Below are 18,629 nucleotides of genomic sequence, written 5' to 3'. Positions count from 1 at the left end.
GCAACTAAAGAAAAATTGAACTTCATACTAAAAAGTGTTTGGGTTAGAATAGTGCAGTGAAAGGTAACCCTGAATTTAGGTTTTTAACCTTGATTTCAGTGTTTTTAAAACTTTTCTATTAGGTTTTCTTTTTTTTCCTGAAACAGTGTGAAAAGTGGGGCATAAAAAAATATTCTGCTGGGTCCTGTTTGACTGTGGATATGCTTAAAAGATTTACACAGATAACCTGGGTTTTCTGGATAGTCGATATGACAATAACTCATTATTACATTTTGTTCCTAAGCCGTTCAGTGATTTATAAACTACAGTAGTATTTTAAAGTCTATTCCCTGACATCCGGGAGACAGAGTAAGTAGTTTAAAGCTAAGGGGATGTGCTCTTCTTTTTTAGTTATAGTGAGGAGACGGGCAGCAGATTTCTGAATCAGCTGCAGCTGACGGTTAGATTAAAATAAATGCAGGGATTCGTTTTTTAACGCTCTCCTGAGACATTAGTCCTATTATTTTTGTCATGGAAAAGCTACTGCAACTTTTTTTCCTTTGGGATTGTTAAAATATTTTTGAACTGAATTGAATAATCCTGGAAAAAAATTTTTTAGGTGATAGGATGCCAACTTTGTTTCTAAGGCTCAGGTCTGCATCCATCTCCACACCCAGAAATTAGGCCTAATCAGTGGTTTCTAGCTGTAATAAATGAAACTGGGTGTGGCCCAATTATTTAATGCAGAATTATTTCCTTAGCTTTGTTGTTTGATTTAGCTAAATAAGATTATGGTTCACATGCTTTATGTTGTTGTATTCATTTATCTAGCTCTAGAATAGGTTCATAGTCACCTGGAGCAATGTGATATAGAGCAAGGAGTTGTTTGCAGAGTTATGGTAACTTTTATTGCTGTTCATTATTGTAAGCTAGAGGGAGCATGTAGATATTGTATTTAAATGTCTCTGTTATTGAACCTTTGGGAACCTCACAATGTGTTTTCCATTGGCTCTGCTGTAAAAAGTTACTCACTAGATCAAAGATAAGTTGTTTTAAAAGCTTATCACCTATTCTGCTTAGTGTAATTCAAAAAAGATAGTTTTATTTAAGTGTTACTATCCTTTTGTTATAACGTATTCATGTTTTTGAAAAGGCCATTAAGAGGTTTAGGAAATGGGGATGCACCAATTTGGATTTCTCTTTAAGATCTCAAACACCATGTGATTTATATTTTTTGTTTATGGTTATAATTTATATAAGAAGGGTTTTGGATGTGATACCATGTTTGTCAGAATGCAGCTGCTATAAGAGAGTGTTTTTTTTTTTTCGAAGTTGATAACATTTTAAAATCAAACACTCCTAAACAACAGATGGAGGGTAGAAGGTCAAAAGTACAAAACGGCTGTTTGTAGCCAAAGTATATTCCAAAAACGCCACCTTCATGGAGGAGACTGTGTGCGTTCACAGAACATTTCTCAAACTGTAGCAACAGCAGGAAATAATTTTTTTTTTTTTGCTTGTTTTGTTACAGAGCTGTTGTGGACGGCTCCAGAGATCCTAAGAACCAGTACACCAGGACTCCATGGGACGCCTGCTGCAGATGTGTACAGCTTTGCCATCATTATGCAAGAGGTCGTCATCAGAGGGCCTCCATTTTGCATGTTAGACCTTTCTGACTCAGGTAAGACGACCTATTTGCAAACTTGGTTGTTCCATAATGCAGCCAAAATGCAGTCACATATGGCTCACCACCCTGGGTGTCAAAACACATAGGGCAGCAGGGCAAAAAAAGAAAACCTAAAAGTATAAAATTTGTTTTTGATTGTTTAGTAAATGGTGTTAGCTTTTGAACTCCAAACTCTGTCTTTGCTATGTTCCACGTAGCTAAGTTTTTGAATATTCAAATAATGAAATTAAATGTGAGGCTGTGTTTATTGGTTTTTCAGTTTCTTTATAAGGCATTTGCAAAGTATATGGCCCACGAGTTAAAAGCAACACATCAATGGTTTTGCAGTACTAGTAAAATGTACAAACAATGGTAATAGAGATCTGAGGTAAAAATCTCAATGGATTCCAAAACAGTGTCCTATTAAGATTAAAAAAGTTTAATTCTAATACCAACTCACCAAAGGTACTTCAAACAGTAAATCTTAAAAATATGAATGAAATCTAACCAGTGTTGTTTTCGTCAATGATGATGAAATGATTTAGTTGACGCTCCTTTTTTTTTAATGACAATAACAAAAACTGACGAGCTAAACATGGATCTTTGATGACCAAAACATGACTAGTCATGGGGTTGAGTTTTCGTCGAGACAAGATGAGACTGAATAATAATTAGCAGGTCGTCAGTCAGACATTTAGAATGCATCATTGTGCTGTAATCTGCTAAGCAGTATCAGCCGTTCTGCTGCGTCCTGTTTGGTCATGCTGCCCACCTGGCGTGAAGCTGTGCTCATTCAACATGAACACAGATAGACCGTGGCAGTAGCGGCAGTGGAGAAAATAACCTGGAATGGTCCGGTACTGTAAGCTGAACTCTTGATAAATTCTGCTCTTCCAGCTGTGATGTGCAGAATGCATCTTTGTGCCCGTTAAGCTCTCAGTCTGCGCTTCTCGCTCCACACTGATGGTTCGCTCTCAGCATTATGTCTCCTCCTGCCCTCATTACTTAATAAACTATATGTGGCTGATCATCCTCTGCCTAGCATAGAAAATGTGTTTGTATAACCATCAAGATTTTATTTCTTACACCTCAGAAAAGGGGATGCCAAACCTTCTTTAATTTCTACCAAAAGGAATCCCTAAATTATCCCTGTTTATTTTTGGATAAAGAGCCAGGTTAAAATGTAGATATTTGAATATTTATCTCTCATAGTTCTCGTTTCTATTTAAATATGATGTCAATTTTTCATTGTATTGTCATTGAAACATTTTTTGTTTCCTTTGAATGTTTCAACATTTTTGTTAGCATATTCATTCAATTTAGGTCTGGATTTACATGGCATTAAAAGGCAGTTATGTATGTTCTCTCTCTTTTTTTTTTTTTTTATATTAAAACCCTTTTAATCATAATCTACTTTGACCCCTGAGCAGCAGTAACTAAGGGGTAAATTCTCAAAAAATAAAGCCATGATTGCCAAAGTAGAAAGAAGAATGTTTTTGTTCTATGCTTGTTTGGAGTAATGAAGAATTTATTGATCAGTGTGTAATGTATAATTCTTAGTAGATCAGGAAAAGTTTGCTTTACATTGGAAAACTTGTATGTCTAAAACCATTCTTTTATTGTACATTTTGTTGCTTGTCTGTCTGCTGCATTAACCAATATGAGGCACTTAACTAGATCTGCTATTTTCACAACTTTTGTGAGACAATTTTTTTATAAAGTAGGGCATCAATTCATAAAAAAGTTGATGATGAACAGCACGACAGCATTCTATACCCAGCAATTGTAGTGTCTAGGCAAGAGCTGTCAGTCAGGTAAAGAATTTCATTGTTATTCGAAATTGTAAAGGTTAACTGTTTTATGTATTTTAACATAGAACTGACTAAAACTAGACTAAAACCTTTTTAAGTTTTAGTCTACTAAAACCGACTAAAACTATCACATATTGTTATGACTAAAATGTGACTAAAACTAATAATAGTTTTTGTCCTGAAGACTAAGACTAAGACTAAAGATGTCTGTCAAAAACACAAGTCCGCTTATCAGATGTCCCTGTTGTTTGATGGAGAAAATTCTCTCTACCTCTAACCATGCTACCCATTGTGTAAGAAGCAAGCTTCTGTTTTATGTTCACAGAAATATTAGAAAAGCTACGTAAGCCTCCGCCTCTGTGTCGTCCAGTGGTCAGTCCAGATTATGCTCCTATGGAGTGCATCCAGCTGATGAAACAATGCTGGACTGAGCAGCCAGACAAAAGGCCAACATTTGAGGACATATTTGACCAGGTTATTCCTTTCCCAATCAAATGGCACTAAAATTTGTATCTTATTATTAAAAAAAATCTTCTTGAAGTGCACTTATTAGTTAATTGTATTTGATATCCTCCATATCTGTCGTTTCAGTTCAAAAACATCAATAAGGGAAAGAAGACCAACATCATAGACTCAATGCTGAGGATGCTGGAGCAGTATTCTTCCAACTTGGAGGAGCTGATCAGAGAGCGGACAGAGGAGCTGGAGATAGAAAAGCAGAAGACAGAGAAGCTTTTAACACAGATGCTTCCCACGTACGTTACCAGATACATGCATAAACAAATGAACTAACTCTGTTCCTTGATTTGCAGACATGCTTTAATTGTGTTGAATTTTCGTTCCCATCAGGTCAGTGGCAGAGGCTTTGATGGTGGGATCGGTAGTGGAACCAGAACATTTCGATAACGTGTCCCTCTATTTTAGTGACATTGTTGGTTTCACCACCATCTCAGCCAACAGTGAGCCTATCGAGGTGGTCGACCTCCTCAATGACCTTTACACGCTATTTGACGCTATTATAGGAAACCACGATGTCTACAAGGTAACAGTTTTCAGGGTTTTTTCCTGAGTATTTAGAGATTGTTTTAAGTGGTTGAACATGTGGCTCATTTTCTTATGGCCCTTTCTAGGTGGAGACCATTGGCGATGCCTACATGGTGGCATCGGGTGTTCCAGTCCCCAATGACAACCGTCATGCTGCAGAAATTGCCAACATGTCTTTGGATATCCTCAGTGCTGTGGGAACCTTCAAAATGAGACACATGCCAGACGTTCCTGTCAGAATTCGTATAGGTCTCCACACAGGTGAATAAATAATACAGGTTAAATGTGATTGTCCTTAGCTGCCTATCAGACTTTGGGATGACATAACACCAAACAATGTACATTAATGGACATGATTTCTTTATGTCTCTCTACTGTTGATATGGCATTATCTATATTCAGACTAAAAAAGACAATAAAAAAGTGGGATATTTTTAAACTGTTACCCTGATCAAATTGAACTTAAAGATGTTAAACGTAAGCATCGATTAGCCTAAAATCTTAAGAAAAAACATTCAGTAACAAGTAAACATATTTAGATGGTCATTTAGCCAAACTCTTCCTTTCTAAGAACATTTACCTGTGAAGAGTTGGCAAAATAGCATTTTATTGGGCTCGTCCACAACATTTTGCACCGGGATGGAGGGTGTTACAGGAAGTTTGCTTCTTTAATGTTGATTTAATAGTGTGTAAATGCAAGTTTAATCACAGCCAAAAATCAATAATGTAAACAAAAAAGAGCCAAGAGAATCCACCCACCCACCTGCTTATCCTGTAAACCACCCAGGGATATAGGTGCTTATATCCAGCTATCCCTGGGTGAGGGGAAGTACATCTCCAGTAACAATGCACAAACTGCACTTGTTTCTTTGCACATAACTAGAAAGTGTTAAGTGGAGGAAACATAAATGTTTAATAGAATTCTTTCTGCATAATTATTGTGTGGATCTAAGTCTATAAGGCGAAATGTTGACTTTGGATGTGTGATGCGTTGCAGGTCCGTGTGTAGCAGGTGTGGTGGGTCTAACTATGCCTCGGTACTGTTTGTTTGGAGACACAGTGACCACTGCTTCTCGAATGGAGTCGAGTGGAATGCGTAAGTTCACTGAGGTCACAGAGCAAGTGGATGAAATCGTTAGACAAAGAAGGGCTTATTTCCTGCCAATTTGTTGACCCTTTTCATAGAAAACAAAAATTTACTGATTAAAATACATTAAAAAACACATCCAACACTGTCATAAGAAAGATAGTTGCATTTTTTTTCATTGTATGTTTTGAGTAATTTTTTAATCAACATGTACTTTGAAAGCCAGTATAACCTGCAGATAAAGATATATGAAAAACTGTCATCTTAGCCATTACTTTTGCTATAGGTTTGCTGATCACGTGGAAAGCATTTTACTTAGTGTTTTCAACAACTGCACAGTTTATTCTGGTTAAATGTAACATGCAAAGTCTTGATATTAATAACATTTTTTGGATTTTTTGCAATAGCCTACAGGATTCATGTCCATGAGAGCACAGTGAAGGTCCTCCGGGAACTCAATCTTGGCTACAAGCTTCAGCTGAGGGGCCGTACCGAAGTCAAAGTACAAATTGTCAACAAATCAAATGATTATTTGACCTAAACTACTAGAGGCCTGACCAAATGGTTAAAATGTGACTTCACCTCTTCCTTAGGGAAAAGGAATAGAGGAAACATACTGGCTTACAGGAAGAGATGGATTCACCAAACCTCTGCCAGTTCCTCCAGAACTCAAGACAGGGTACGAGTTGCTTTTGATTCCTTTCTGTTTGTCTTTCTTTTCTTCTTGTTGCTCCCACCTCCTTGTTTAGCTAGTATTTGTCCACCCTTGTCCAAGTTCTGAGTCCTGCACTGGTTTCCAATAATTCTAGTCTCGGGTCTTTAAATAGAAGTAGCCCACTAATTGGTTTATCTTTCAAGTTAAAAACACTTTTGCTCATGTTCTGATCTTTACGTATAGATTTACTATTACCATCTCTAGTCTCCTTTACAAGAAGAATAAAATAATGCAGTTCTGAAATTTTTTTCTTTTTTATTTAAATCAAATGATGTGTCTTTTGGAAACTAAAGCTCCCTTAATCGGAAATGTAGAAAATGCCAAAATTATGTACAATAGTTAAAAAACAGCAGCAACCTCTTCCAAGAAAAGTAGAACTTCAAATGTTTAAACCTGCAATTTTCCCTGCTTACATAACAGTGGTTGAAATAGCAAAAAGACGGTGGAAGCATAACACTTACCAACGCCAATCGGACTTTACTTTTTCACTATCTATCAAATCAGACTTTAGACAGTTGAAGAAACCATATGTTACAAATGATATTTGTACAAAGTAATCAGTAATAAAAAGGCCAACAGCAGGCTCCAACACACAGCGACACACACAAGTACAAAAACAAAGGCATATTCAAAGGAAGCCCAGGTGGACATGGGGTTATCTCAGCTGTCGAACTAATTCAGGTCAAATTACTGCCCACTATTATCCTCTGATAATTTAAACAGAATTTTTGTTCAGACACAGCGAATAATCACAAAAATCTGTAATCTGTCGATTGCAGCTCTACGTTTAAGGGTAATTTCTTGAGGTTGTTGAATATTTACCAAAGCACATGAAGCACTGAATTTCCAAGTGGATAAAAGTCAACACATTTCTTGATAATAGTAGATCCTGGTGTAATGACTCAGATGAGAGGGACCCAGTGTTCAGGCAAGACCGACAGTGGGATAACTTGAAAAGCGTTTATTTAAGCAACGACGGATAGTTTGCGGATCTGCAGCAGCAGCGACTAGGGCGTCCGAGGCAGTTAACTGTTTTTTTTTTATAGCTTAGACCATGCCCAGTAAATGAGGTGATACCAGCCTGTCAGCTGACAAGACACAGCACTTGCTGCACAGAGAGTTCAAGATACCAAAACTTTGAAGGACACAGACAGTAAAGAGGCAGGTCCAGGCTCAGTCCAGAGTAGAGTCCAACAGAATCCGAAGACAGGTCAGGCAAACAGATCCGAACAGGTACAGGCAGGCTCAAAAGTCAGAAGACAGAAACGGGTCAGAGTCAGACAATCAGAACACTATTTTTAATGCTAGAAAAACTCTCACGAAAGGCTCAAGAATAATCTGACACTGATGGTTGGGACCAAGCAGTTATAATGGAAGCCAGAGCAGGTGGATAAGGTGGAACAGTGATTAGAAACAGGGCAGAGTTAGACAGGTAAATGGAATGAGCAATTAAGCCCGCCATCAGCACCAAGATCATGACACCTGGTTCCCAAACAGTTTCCCTAGTTACAATTTTGAAGTAGTTTTAATCCATTAAATGCTGGTTGGTTCTCCCGTTATGTTAATTTTATCCAACAAATAACAGAGTGAATAAAGATAAAAGGATAACATAAAATTAAGTTTGAATTTAACGAAAGACAACCGAGGAATTGTAATAAGATAGAACCATGCAAGTTTAAGTAAAACAGTCAATGCTAATATAATGACTATGGCCTACGAACTGGTAGAAATTTCATCATCATTTTATTCTTCTACTTGAAAACTGCTTTAGTTCGAGATTAAGATGTTTTCTTTATGGGATAATAAAATACAAAACAATAGGTTATCAGCAAATATACCAGTGATCATTGTGTCAAATTGATGGCATAGGTCTACCTAAAAACTACTGTAATTTCACCAAATACAGTCCACATAATTTGCTTAAAAAGTAAATGCAATTTATGCATTAATACTTAAAAACATGGAATTAATTTGAGAACAGCACAGAGAGATAGACCAATTCAAACCACTTTTGTACAACTTGTGGATTAATAGGGTTTTCTTGGAAATTGAAGGGTATCTCAAGGTAAATGGTGATGAACAAAGCCAATCCTATACCTTTTGATTTCTTGTCAGGTAGTGAAATCTAAACAGACCTTAATAAAATGGGTTTTGAAGGTAAGATGATATAAAATAAGTAAAATTTGCTTGTTCCAAAACTGAGAAAAACTGCTATCTTAATGATAAAAAAGGATAATTAAATCACATTTGGAGTTTTTGACATTTTGCATGGCCTCTCAACGTTTGCTGTACTTGATGCCATTGTGGAAATTAGTAGATATTTCAGCTGCCATTGTGCGGCAGCGGGGGGGTTTGGGGGGCATTAAAGGTCTTGCCCTGGGAGCCAGAGTGGCAGACTGTTGGAGTGGAGCTTGAAATCAGAACATCAGGATTCCTTATTCAGGATTTGATCTTTGATCAAGTAGGCACAGATTTTACCCTTATGTCTGTTAAAAGCTTTCTTGGTATATTTACTAATATTTCAACATTTATCAAGATAATGTTGCCCTCATAATACAAGAAAATGTCCCTCTAAGATAGAAATAAAGATGTCGGGTAGACAGAAAACCTTTTAAAACCTTATTATATTGTCTCATCTGCATTTTCAGTCCATTTCAGCTGTTTACAACTGAAAGCAGGACTCAAGGACATTAAAACCATTATAGAAAGCCTTGAATAGTTGGGAAATACGATGCCATTAAATCAGAGCACAGATTTGACTATAATTTAAGCAAGACTGAAAGTCATTTCCTAGGCTGCTAAGTGGTGTACTGCAGAACAATAGCAGTAGTCTAACCCTAGGCAACTCATAAAGTTTAGACCGATGTGCAATCAAGGCGATCCGTCAGCACTTAATCCTTACAAGAGCTATTCTTAATGCTTGCACAGACAAAACCTTTAAAATGCACAGAGATCTCTTTTAGCGGTTGGCCATGAGAGTTTCTTTAGATAACAGTTTTTCGAAATGATTCCAGAGGAATATTGACTAGTTAATGGTGAAAGGGAACAACTTATGCCCGTTGTACATCATGAACGATCTGCACAATTTTTTAAATAAAAGACTAGATATAGAATAGTTATTTTAACAATAATTATATCAACAGAATTATTACTGGATTGGTTAAATCGTTGTATTTTATATAGGACTGTGTTATTCATGTTTACCAAAAGATAATGACTAGCTTAAATAACTAGAACTGGAAGTTATAATTAATAAATTAATTAATAGGTCATTCAGAATTGAGGGTAAAACCAATTAATTACAATGAGTTGAAATAGTAATTTGACTTTAATTTGATAACTCACAAGAGTTCTAAGTGTTTTAAATAAAAGGTTGGACTCCTGGATCCGGCTGTTTAAAAGTCAGTTGTGTTTTGCTAATTTAGTTATTTAGACCATGGCTATTAGCAGAGTTATTAATCACCAACATAATAAATCTGTCACTTTTTATTCAGATGTTAGTGAAAGAAGGTAAATCCAGCCTGAGTGATACACCGTTCACTGTGTAAACTAAACACAGAACACCACGGGCAATGGTACCTCTAGTAGCTAATAATCCCAATGCAGGCAATGAAACACTGCTGAAAATAAGCACTATAAATAAACAATAAATAAAGCGGAAAAGGTGGTTTAAAGGTCCATTCGAGAGTCTCGGAGGAATGTTCAAGTTTTAAGGTTTAATGCAATTAAGGTGTCCTTTCAAATATCCGCAGATAAATGTGAAAAAACCCTGACACAGATGTAAATGCAGTCAAAACAGTTAAGTTTCATGTGAATTAAAATTGAAAAATGAACAATGACTCAGGAATGCAGTAAGCTGTAATAAAGCTGAAAGACAAACGGTTAGCTTATCTGGCCCCAGGGGGTCCGGTTTGGCGGGTCCAACTGAAACAAAGGAAAAGTTAGAGCTCACAACGTGGCCTCTAAAATGTGGCCAGACATGTGTTAGCTTGGAGCTAATGATGCTAGCCAGTCCACTGGAGCAGTCTCTCCAGAAACAGATGGTAACACCACGTCGTTTGCTCATTCGGTTCAGTGAGTCTTAGCATTCAGTTCAGAACTCTTAAAACCATCAGCAGTTGGATCAGAAAGCTTATTTCAGATAAAATACAACAAATTGACAACTATCTATCCTACCTAGTTCACCAAAACAGAGCACTTAGAAGGCATCACATGGAAGACAGTGAAAGATGGATGTTACTGTTTTGGCGCGATGGAATGGAAGGGACTTTTCAACTTAGTTCGGCTCGGCTCGGTTCGGTCCAACTTGGCGACCACGTCTTCAGTCCAGTCTGGTTGTCCAACAGCAGCTCTCAAAGATATTTGGATTAATCCGATGCAGAGACAACTTTGCAGGGCTCAATATTATAGCAAACAGTGGTGGAAGACTCAGTCAGTGGCAGGAACAGTATGGCATGGGTTAGCGGCTCGTAATAGCTCCTTGGCAAACAGCAATTAGGCCCAGCTGTTCCATCGGCAGTTAAGGGCTGGATATACTCCCATAGCAGTGTGTCGCAGTGAGCTTGTCGCAGGTATGAGCGTGGTCTGCGCTATATTATTCCAAGTTACAATGCAAGAGGGAAAATCACAAACAAGATGTGGTTCTACATAGGGCAGGACATGAGGGTGAAAGCAAGCAGGGATCCAGGTGGAAAAAGGGTCGCATTCTTGCACACCTCGCTCTTCTAGCTGGTCCTTCTTCACGAGTCGTTCTCCACAATGGTGTTCATATAAACAAAACAAGCCGGTAAGGTACCAAACAGGAAATGCGCATAGTGTAGAGTGGATGTAGATCTGACCAATCAGAGGCTTCCTGTCTGTGGCACTGTCTGCGGTCACTGACAATTTTGGAGAGGTGCAGCAGAGTGTCTGCAGAAGGGGCGGGGGTGTATCTGCATTAACTGTGACACACACGTAGACGACCTGGTTTCTGAGTATAAATCAGCCTTTTGGTGTTGGTCAACCAGAGCTGGATAGCTCTCTCTCACCCACTTCAGCATGCAGGTTCAAAAAACACTACAAACGGGTATGCCCCTTAGGAAAGGGGAGTCGTTTTGGGTTTCCTCATTACTAAAGGGAGGACCCTGGATGGGAAGCGAAACATCTTCAAACTTGCAAACCAAGTCCAGTGGATTATTTTTTAACTCTTGGAATGACTATGGCCTGGATGACGGAGAATCTTCACCAGCAGATGAAACTTTGGACAATGCTGAAAGGGTGAGTTCAATGACTGGAGCAAATGTAGGAAGGACAGCAAGAGCGGCATTTTGTCATATGCAAGTCAGGTATATTAGAAAGTCGCTAGTGGTGAACAAGGCTCTATAAATTGGAAGGTTTAAATAATTGGGGGTTTTCTGATGAAATGATTAAAGAATGTCCCAAAGAAGGTCTTCGGACATCTTTCCAATAGTAATGGTGTGTTTCTTTATCCTTTGAACTGGGAAGTCAGAGTGACATAATCTCCAATGTTAAAGTTTCCGTATTCCTTATATTCACCATTGTTTTTATATGGCTACTGCAGCTACTTTTATAACCATAACAATAACAGAAACACTGTTTGAAGCACTATTCTGTTCATATAAACAACACTGATACATAGCATCTTACAAATACATAAAAGTAATTTATGAATGACGGATTTATGCCAAATAAATAAGAACTGTTACAAATAGTCAAAGTAGAAAAGTTGAACTATCTTTGCGAGTAGCATCCATCTTTTATACAATCTTCTAGAAGGTTTTGGAGGTTTATTTCAAATTGGTGGAGCCTAAGAACAAATAGCTGCTTCTCTATGTTTGGTTCTGGTTTTGCGTATAAATAGTAGATTTGAGCCAGAAGACCTGAGAGGTCTCAGCAGTTGATACACTGAAATCAAGTCTGTCTTGTATATGGATGCTAAACCATTCAGTGTTTTATAAACTAGCATAAGTATTTTAGTGTCTATTCCCCTGAAATACAGGGAGCCAGTGAAATGACTTTAGAAATGGGCTGATGTGAGCATTGGTATTCTGGATTAGCAGCAGGCATCTGATCAACTCTTCAGGCAGACTAGATTTCTCAATTCTACTAAAGGTGATCACATTAATTAGTTTTTAAGGGGGCTGTTCAGACATCAGTCCTTTGATACTGGAGATCTTAAGGCAATAGAAAGGCAAACTTGCTATTGTCTTTGTGTGCCTTTGAAAGTTCAGTTCTGAATCTATCCTTAGAGCCAGATTTTGAGCCTGGCTGGTGATGTTTAGCTGTGCATCATCTGCATACAGGTAGTTATGGCAATTTTTTTAAGGTAGAGGGAACTTATAGAAACTGTATAGAGGGATCGTAAAATGGAGCTCTGGGGAACCCAATGGGATTTTGTGATCAGATGTAAAGTTACCTGCTTACACAAAAACCCACTGTCTTTCAAATAGGATTTAAACCAGTTCAGTGCTATACGAGAAAGACTGACCAAATCTTCCAAGCACTATGATAATATGGAGTGATCCACAGTGTCAAATGTTGCAGTAAGGTCCAAGAATACCAGTACTATGGTTCTTCCATGTTCAGCATTTATGCGGATGTCACTGAACACACTGTGGTAAGCACAGAAAACTGAATGGAAAAGCACTTGGTCATTATTAGGACAGAATTTATCTGTTGAAATTCAGCCTTTTCAATAATCTTGTTGTTGATGGAGAGTTTTCAGGGGAGTCTGCAGTAGCATTTTGTCTAAGTTGCTATTTTTCAAGAGGTTTAATAAAACATCTGACTCTATGACAGGCAGTGCTTTCTGAAGGAAACCTCAGTAAACAATGACAGCAGAGGGAAGAGTCTAGTTGCTGCACAATATCTTCCAAGTTTATGTAGTTAATTTGATGAAAGGAGAATATCTTGTGAAGATCAGTTCCTGTTGGAGGAAACTTGGGTACTGAACTTGATATGGATGTACAGACTGCCTCTTTAGTGGGTGACAATAGTATCAAAGGTTGGCCTTTGCCCTGCAACTGAAGGGTCATCGGTTCAAGCACAGGCTTTCAAAGTTGTGTCTTTTGGCAAGACACTTCATCCCCATTTCATACTGATGGTGGTCAGAGGGCCCAGTGGCGCCTATTTATGGCAGCCTCACTCCTGTCATTGAGCTGTGCCTACAGTGTAGCATGCCACCATCAGTGTGTGAATGTGTTCAAGAATGGGTGAATGAAAGTCTCCTGTCCTGACAATAGCACTGTACGTACAGGTCATTCACCATTGTAATCTTTTGTGTTTTGTTGGTGAAGAGATTGGTAAACTAGGGGAGATCAGATGCCACAGTCACAAGAGGGTTTGTTAGCCTGTCAACTGTGGCAAATAAGACACAAGTGCTGTTAATGATTTTGCTAAGGATCCCAGAGAAGAAAGATTAAATATAAGTTATATCTGTAGAGTATATCTTTCTAGATGCTATTGTAAACTTTGAATCCAGACTTTAGACATCTGCATTTAGCTTTTCAGCACTCCCTTTTTTTCACATCTGACCAATGGAGGGACTTGGATATGTTTTGATTTCAGAGGTAGAAGGCATGGTTCAGGTGGCCGTCTCACATGAGACAAGCTAAGGGCTGTGTCCGAAAGTCCTCCCTAACCCCATACCGCAAAGCATTCTGGGATATAACTGCTGGTCTAGTGACCATAGAGGATCACTACTTTGTTTTTTTGAGTCCACAACTTTTTCATTCACTAGATGTTTGGACCCTCACTTAAAATGATGTAACTACTATCCTGAGCAGCTGATATTGTGAATCCTGAGGTTCTGAGTTCGAGCCCCACAGACTGCCACTCTGGGTCTCTGAGTAAGACATTTAACCCCACACTGATCCATGATGGCAGCCCACTGCTCCCCAATGGGATGGGTTCAGTGCTGAGGTAAATTTCTCCATTGTGCGATTAGTAAAGTTAGATTTTTACTACATAGTGCCCTATATACAGATTAGGGCAGATATTCTGACCCACCAAATAGTGGTATGTTGAAGGACAGAAAAGTTCCCCCAAGCGAAGGAGAATGGAGAGAAGCCTTTGAAGAGGCTGTCCATCCTATCACAGATACACATAGGAATTACTGCTTACTAAAAGGCTTCTATTTTGAGAGGAAAATGAACAGGTGAGGTGTCTGTGTCAATGAGTGGTCAGAAAGAGGCGGAAAACCAAGACATCCTAACCCAGAACATTGACACACAGGACCAGCTATATAGACTAGCAAGTGTCTATGTAGCAATTATTTATGTAGCAATATTGTAGCAATAGACTAGCTATTAAATGTTATGGCTAAAATTCACCATACCATGCACAGAGGTACAAAGTGGTTATAATCAAGGTATCTGGGCTTTCGCAATTTATTCAAAAGGTACTGATGGCAGCCCTAAAACTTATTGGTTTTCTTAGAAGCATGAAGTTCCAAGATTTGGACAAATCCAGCATTTTTGTAAAGACATAACAACAAAGACAAAATATTCGTGAAAGTATTCGTCCAGCCCGGTAAAATCTGTTATTAACAGACTTACTAAAGATATCCCTCTCCAAGGAACCTACTGTACCTTTTAGGCGCTCTAGACAGTTGGAGTGGCTAAAAACAACAGTGAAATGGTTAAGTTCTTTGGAAGAACACATTCCATTGCAGGACTACAGAACGTGTGTGTGTATGCTGTGATCATGGTGTTCACTTCGTCCCAACAGGCAAATGGCCCATGGGCTGCAGATGGCCGAGATAGCCCAGTACAAGAAACGGAAAGCCGAGAAACAACAGCAAGAACAACTTGCAAAGAAGAAAAACTGAGGTAATGTTATGCATTATAAAAAATGTATAACATTACTGGCTTGGTTGGCAACGTGACTCGTCCTTTAGAAAACATAATTTGGGAATGAACTGTCTTAAGGTGTTACCACAAATTGTTTATACTTGATGGATCATGAACACAACCCTTTAGACGTTTGGGGAGAAATCTTGGCTACAATAAGAAAATATCAGTCAAAATCCTGTAAGAAATTATTTGACTATTGTATAAATCAACTCAATATTCTTAAGAACCACTAGAAAATTAGAAGTCCCTTTGACATTCTACTACTTTTCCTCTAAGTTTAGAAAAAAATTTAGATTGACATCTAGTTTTCTGTTCCAAACGTTCTTTCTTGTCCTATTATTTTTTTACCTGGGTTGTATCAAGATATAATATATTATCAATCAAAAGCTGTGGCATCTAAAGACAGTTCATGTTAGGATTTTTGGAACTTAGTCCAAGAGATAAAAAGAAAAACTACGCTTTTATTTTGATAACAAAACTCAGTTCTTCTACTTTACAAGTCTTTTAAACTGCTCACCACGTCGCTGCTGTCTCTTGAAAAATCTGTTTTGATTGAAAGAGCCCTTAAATACATTTTTATTTTGTTTTCCTTGTGTTGAATGTTGTTTTTTACACCTACAAAATCATTAGAAAGGCAAAGTTCTCATAAAAAAAAAAAAAAATCAAAATAAAATAATCATTTGATGGCAGCAAAGTGTTGGCGCAGACCGGAAATGTTATGATGTATCTTTAAAATAATTGTTTTGGGGTTTTTTTTATTTATTAATTTCAATTTGTTTGAGGTAATCTTAATCTGTAGAAGGGAGCAATCAAAACTATTTTAGTTACTTACTTGCTTGGACCAGTCAAGTAAGTCTTGCGTCAGATGTCATGGGACGGTTACAAAGTAATTTTGAGCCAGCTAAACCGATTTTAACTCTAAAACATTCACACCAATGAATGCTTTTGATCACATTTTACATTAGATCATAACATGGATTCACCCTGGCTTCACCATGTACCCTGGGAAATTTGACACTATACATTTTGTTACATTTTTTACAATTCTGAATAGCAAAATAGCGAATCTATAGGGAAACAGGTATCGCATCCAAAAGTGAACGAGTGAACTAATTTACAATAGAGTAGTGGCTTAATAATTACTTAAAAGTGCTGACTGAAGTTAACTTTTAAAATAATGTAATTATGGTACAAAAACTACATTTTTTTATCCTTAAATCACTAAATAATGCCGATACAAATATTTAAAAAACATCAAATCAGCATTAAACTGCTTGTCTGATGTCAATATCAGACATGCTCAGAGTAGTGCAACAAAATATGATGAAACCATGTTTATTTCTTTTTGTTATTTCTTTCTTTAGGTTACGCACTGTATGCCATAATGTTAACTCAAAAGGAAAAATAAAACTCAAAAAGACTAGATTTGTGTTTGAATCCAAAGCCTAAAAAGTTAGCTCCCGGAGTCGCATATAATTCCATTTCTGGCACAGAAAGGAAAACGTATTTTAAAGGAGGGAAAACGTAATTTAAGTATTTTTTTTTTTTAAATTAAAATCAAGGGGGACCAGGATGTCTTTGCGCATGTGTAAATAAGCTGATGGTACAGATCGTGCTACCGGTACGGATCGGGTAATGCCAGGGTTTTTATATCTGACCTGTCCTTTAGCTTTTACCTTCCAATGAGAATTTCTTCCTGATTCTAGAAATAGAAATAGTTCCGACTGCTGCCTCCTGTAGGTACAACAGTAAAGACTCGATTACAGATATGCTTTCATGGATATAAAACAAGCTGGTATTTAAATCCTTCTATTTGTTTTAAAGTGTCTAAATTATATCCATTTTTAAAAAAATCTTTATGGTGGTGTGCTCAGAGGTCCTTTGTCATGTTTCCTGCTTTTTTGTGTCTGATCCTTTGTTTGACTGTAAAGAGTAGACACTGAGTGAAAATTTGTTGGTGCCTTTATAATGACATTTAGACCTGTTTTAGAGTTTGTTGCTTGCTATGCCACAGAGGAAGCTTCCGTAGATGGTAGTGGCTTGAGCAGAAGTTGGCAGTTCCATTCCTGCTGAGTTGATGTCATGCTTCATCGCTTCTCCAACACCTTTTAATTTCATATAGTTTTCATCAAAATGTTACCAAGTTATGTATGACTCTGCTAATGACCCTTTAATTAAATAAACAGTTAAAGTAAATTAAAATTTCCATGGGTTTAGTCTATAAGGATTGGAACTGCAAACATCTGGGGTAGAGCTTGAATTTGTAATCCTATTGATGTTTTTCCTGTTAAATAAATGGTTCTAGATTTTTGAATCATGTAAGGACAAGAAAAAAATCAATGTTTTAAATTTACTCTTTTACTTTGCATTTGGGAATGGTTTGTTTAAAAAAAACAAGCTCTTAAATGCTTTCAACTAAGCTTTTTTTTTTAGGTGTTTGTAAGAAAGAAAAGATACAAAAAAAAAAATAAGATCTGCTTAGCTTATTGCTTATCTTTGTGCAGACCGTACAACATTTCAAAGTAAATATAACATTTTACCTAAAATTGTAAAAGTTCTATTTAAGATTTTTTATTATTTAACTTTTTATTGAAACACTTTGATCCGTCTCAGATAAGTTTTCTCTTTCCATCCTCTCCTCTCTCTTAGAATGTCCTTGACTGAATCAAGGGACTTGAAGCAGGTGTTTCACAAGGCAGTGAAGAAGATTTCACATGTCCGTGTTGTGACGCAGCTCTATATGCCCGAAGACGACCACAATGTCCTGCTGACGCACCACTGAGTGACTGATTTTGTCTGGAGAACCCATAAGAGCCCCAACACAAAGCTTCAGCCATGAGGAATTCTGGAACTGCCTTCCTCTGAGAGACAGAAGGACAGTAGTGAAAGTGTGTGTTGGGATTAATATTGGTCAGAGCGTTTGTTTGCACATCCAGGAGTATTAGCGGCTCCAGCTAAGGAGATGAAGTCTGAATGTGGAATGATCTACAGAGGCTGACAAGTGGTGAGTCGGCAAAGAAGAGATCTGCAAAAGTGTCGGTCAGCAGCAGAGGAACCAAGCTAATCTCTCTCACTCATTCCCAACACCTTGCTCCTCCTCTGGAAGGACATTTATTAGGAGGGAGATCAGTGGTGCTCTGATACTTCATAAAGTTGTCCTAAAGGCCTACTAAGTTTTAAAACTGCTTGTTTTAATTTGCTACCAAACCAATAATTAACAAAAATGAAATTGAATAAAGCAATTATTGTGAAAGAAGTAAAACATATGTCAATATGACTTTATTGGGGGGGTTTGGGTTAAAGAAAATTGCCTGTGCAATACTGAAGGATTTCATTATTAATTTTATTAATTTTTATAATCATCCATCCATCCATATCTCTGTCTGTCCATCCATCCTTCTATCTGTCCATCCATCCATCAATCTACCCATCCATCCCTCTATCCATCCTTCCATCTCTTTGTCTTTCCATCCAT

At 37.6% G+C, this 18,629-nt stretch overlaps 1 protein-coding gene across 2 annotated transcripts in view; it reads left to right on the top strand.

The window, feature by feature from the left end:
• gc2 (guanylyl cyclase 2) overlaps positions 1–18,420 on the top strand; it is a 33,738-nt gene extending 15,318 nt beyond the window's left edge. Inside the window, exons 16-25 of one of the 2 annotated variants that reach the window (XM_038293133.1) lie at positions 1,511–1,660; positions 3,782–3,930; positions 4,048–4,211; positions 4,306–4,498; positions 4,587–4,761; positions 5,498–5,596; positions 5,995–6,089; positions 6,181–6,266; positions 15,030–15,130; positions 17,804–17,940. In XM_038293133.1, the coding sequence (XP_038149061.1) occupies positions 1,511–1,660; positions 3,782–3,930; positions 4,048–4,211; positions 4,306–4,498; positions 4,587–4,761; positions 5,498–5,596; positions 5,995–6,089; positions 6,181–6,266; positions 15,030–15,129 (1,211 nt within the window). In that variant the 3' untranslated portion in view covers position 15,130; positions 17,804–17,940. Of the gene's footprint in view, positions 1–1,510; positions 1,661–3,781; positions 3,931–4,047; positions 4,212–4,305; positions 4,499–4,586; positions 4,762–5,497; positions 5,597–5,994; positions 6,090–6,180; positions 6,267–15,029; positions 15,131–17,803 lie in introns of both variants that reach the window. The other variant, XM_038293131.1, reaches the window with a different exon arrangement.
• Positions 18,421–18,629: the final 209 nt, after the last annotated feature.

The sequence above is a fragment of the Cyprinodon tularosa genome, unplaced genomic scaffold (assembly GCF_016077235.1).
Source record: "Cyprinodon tularosa strain WSP-4 unplaced genomic scaffold, ASM1607723v1 ctg321, whole genome shotgun sequence".
Taxonomy (NCBI): domain Eukaryota; kingdom Metazoa; phylum Chordata; class Actinopteri; order Cyprinodontiformes; family Cyprinodontidae; genus Cyprinodon; species Cyprinodon tularosa.
Note: the sequence above shows the minus strand (reverse complement) of the source record. Positions and strands in the feature narration are given on the sequence as shown.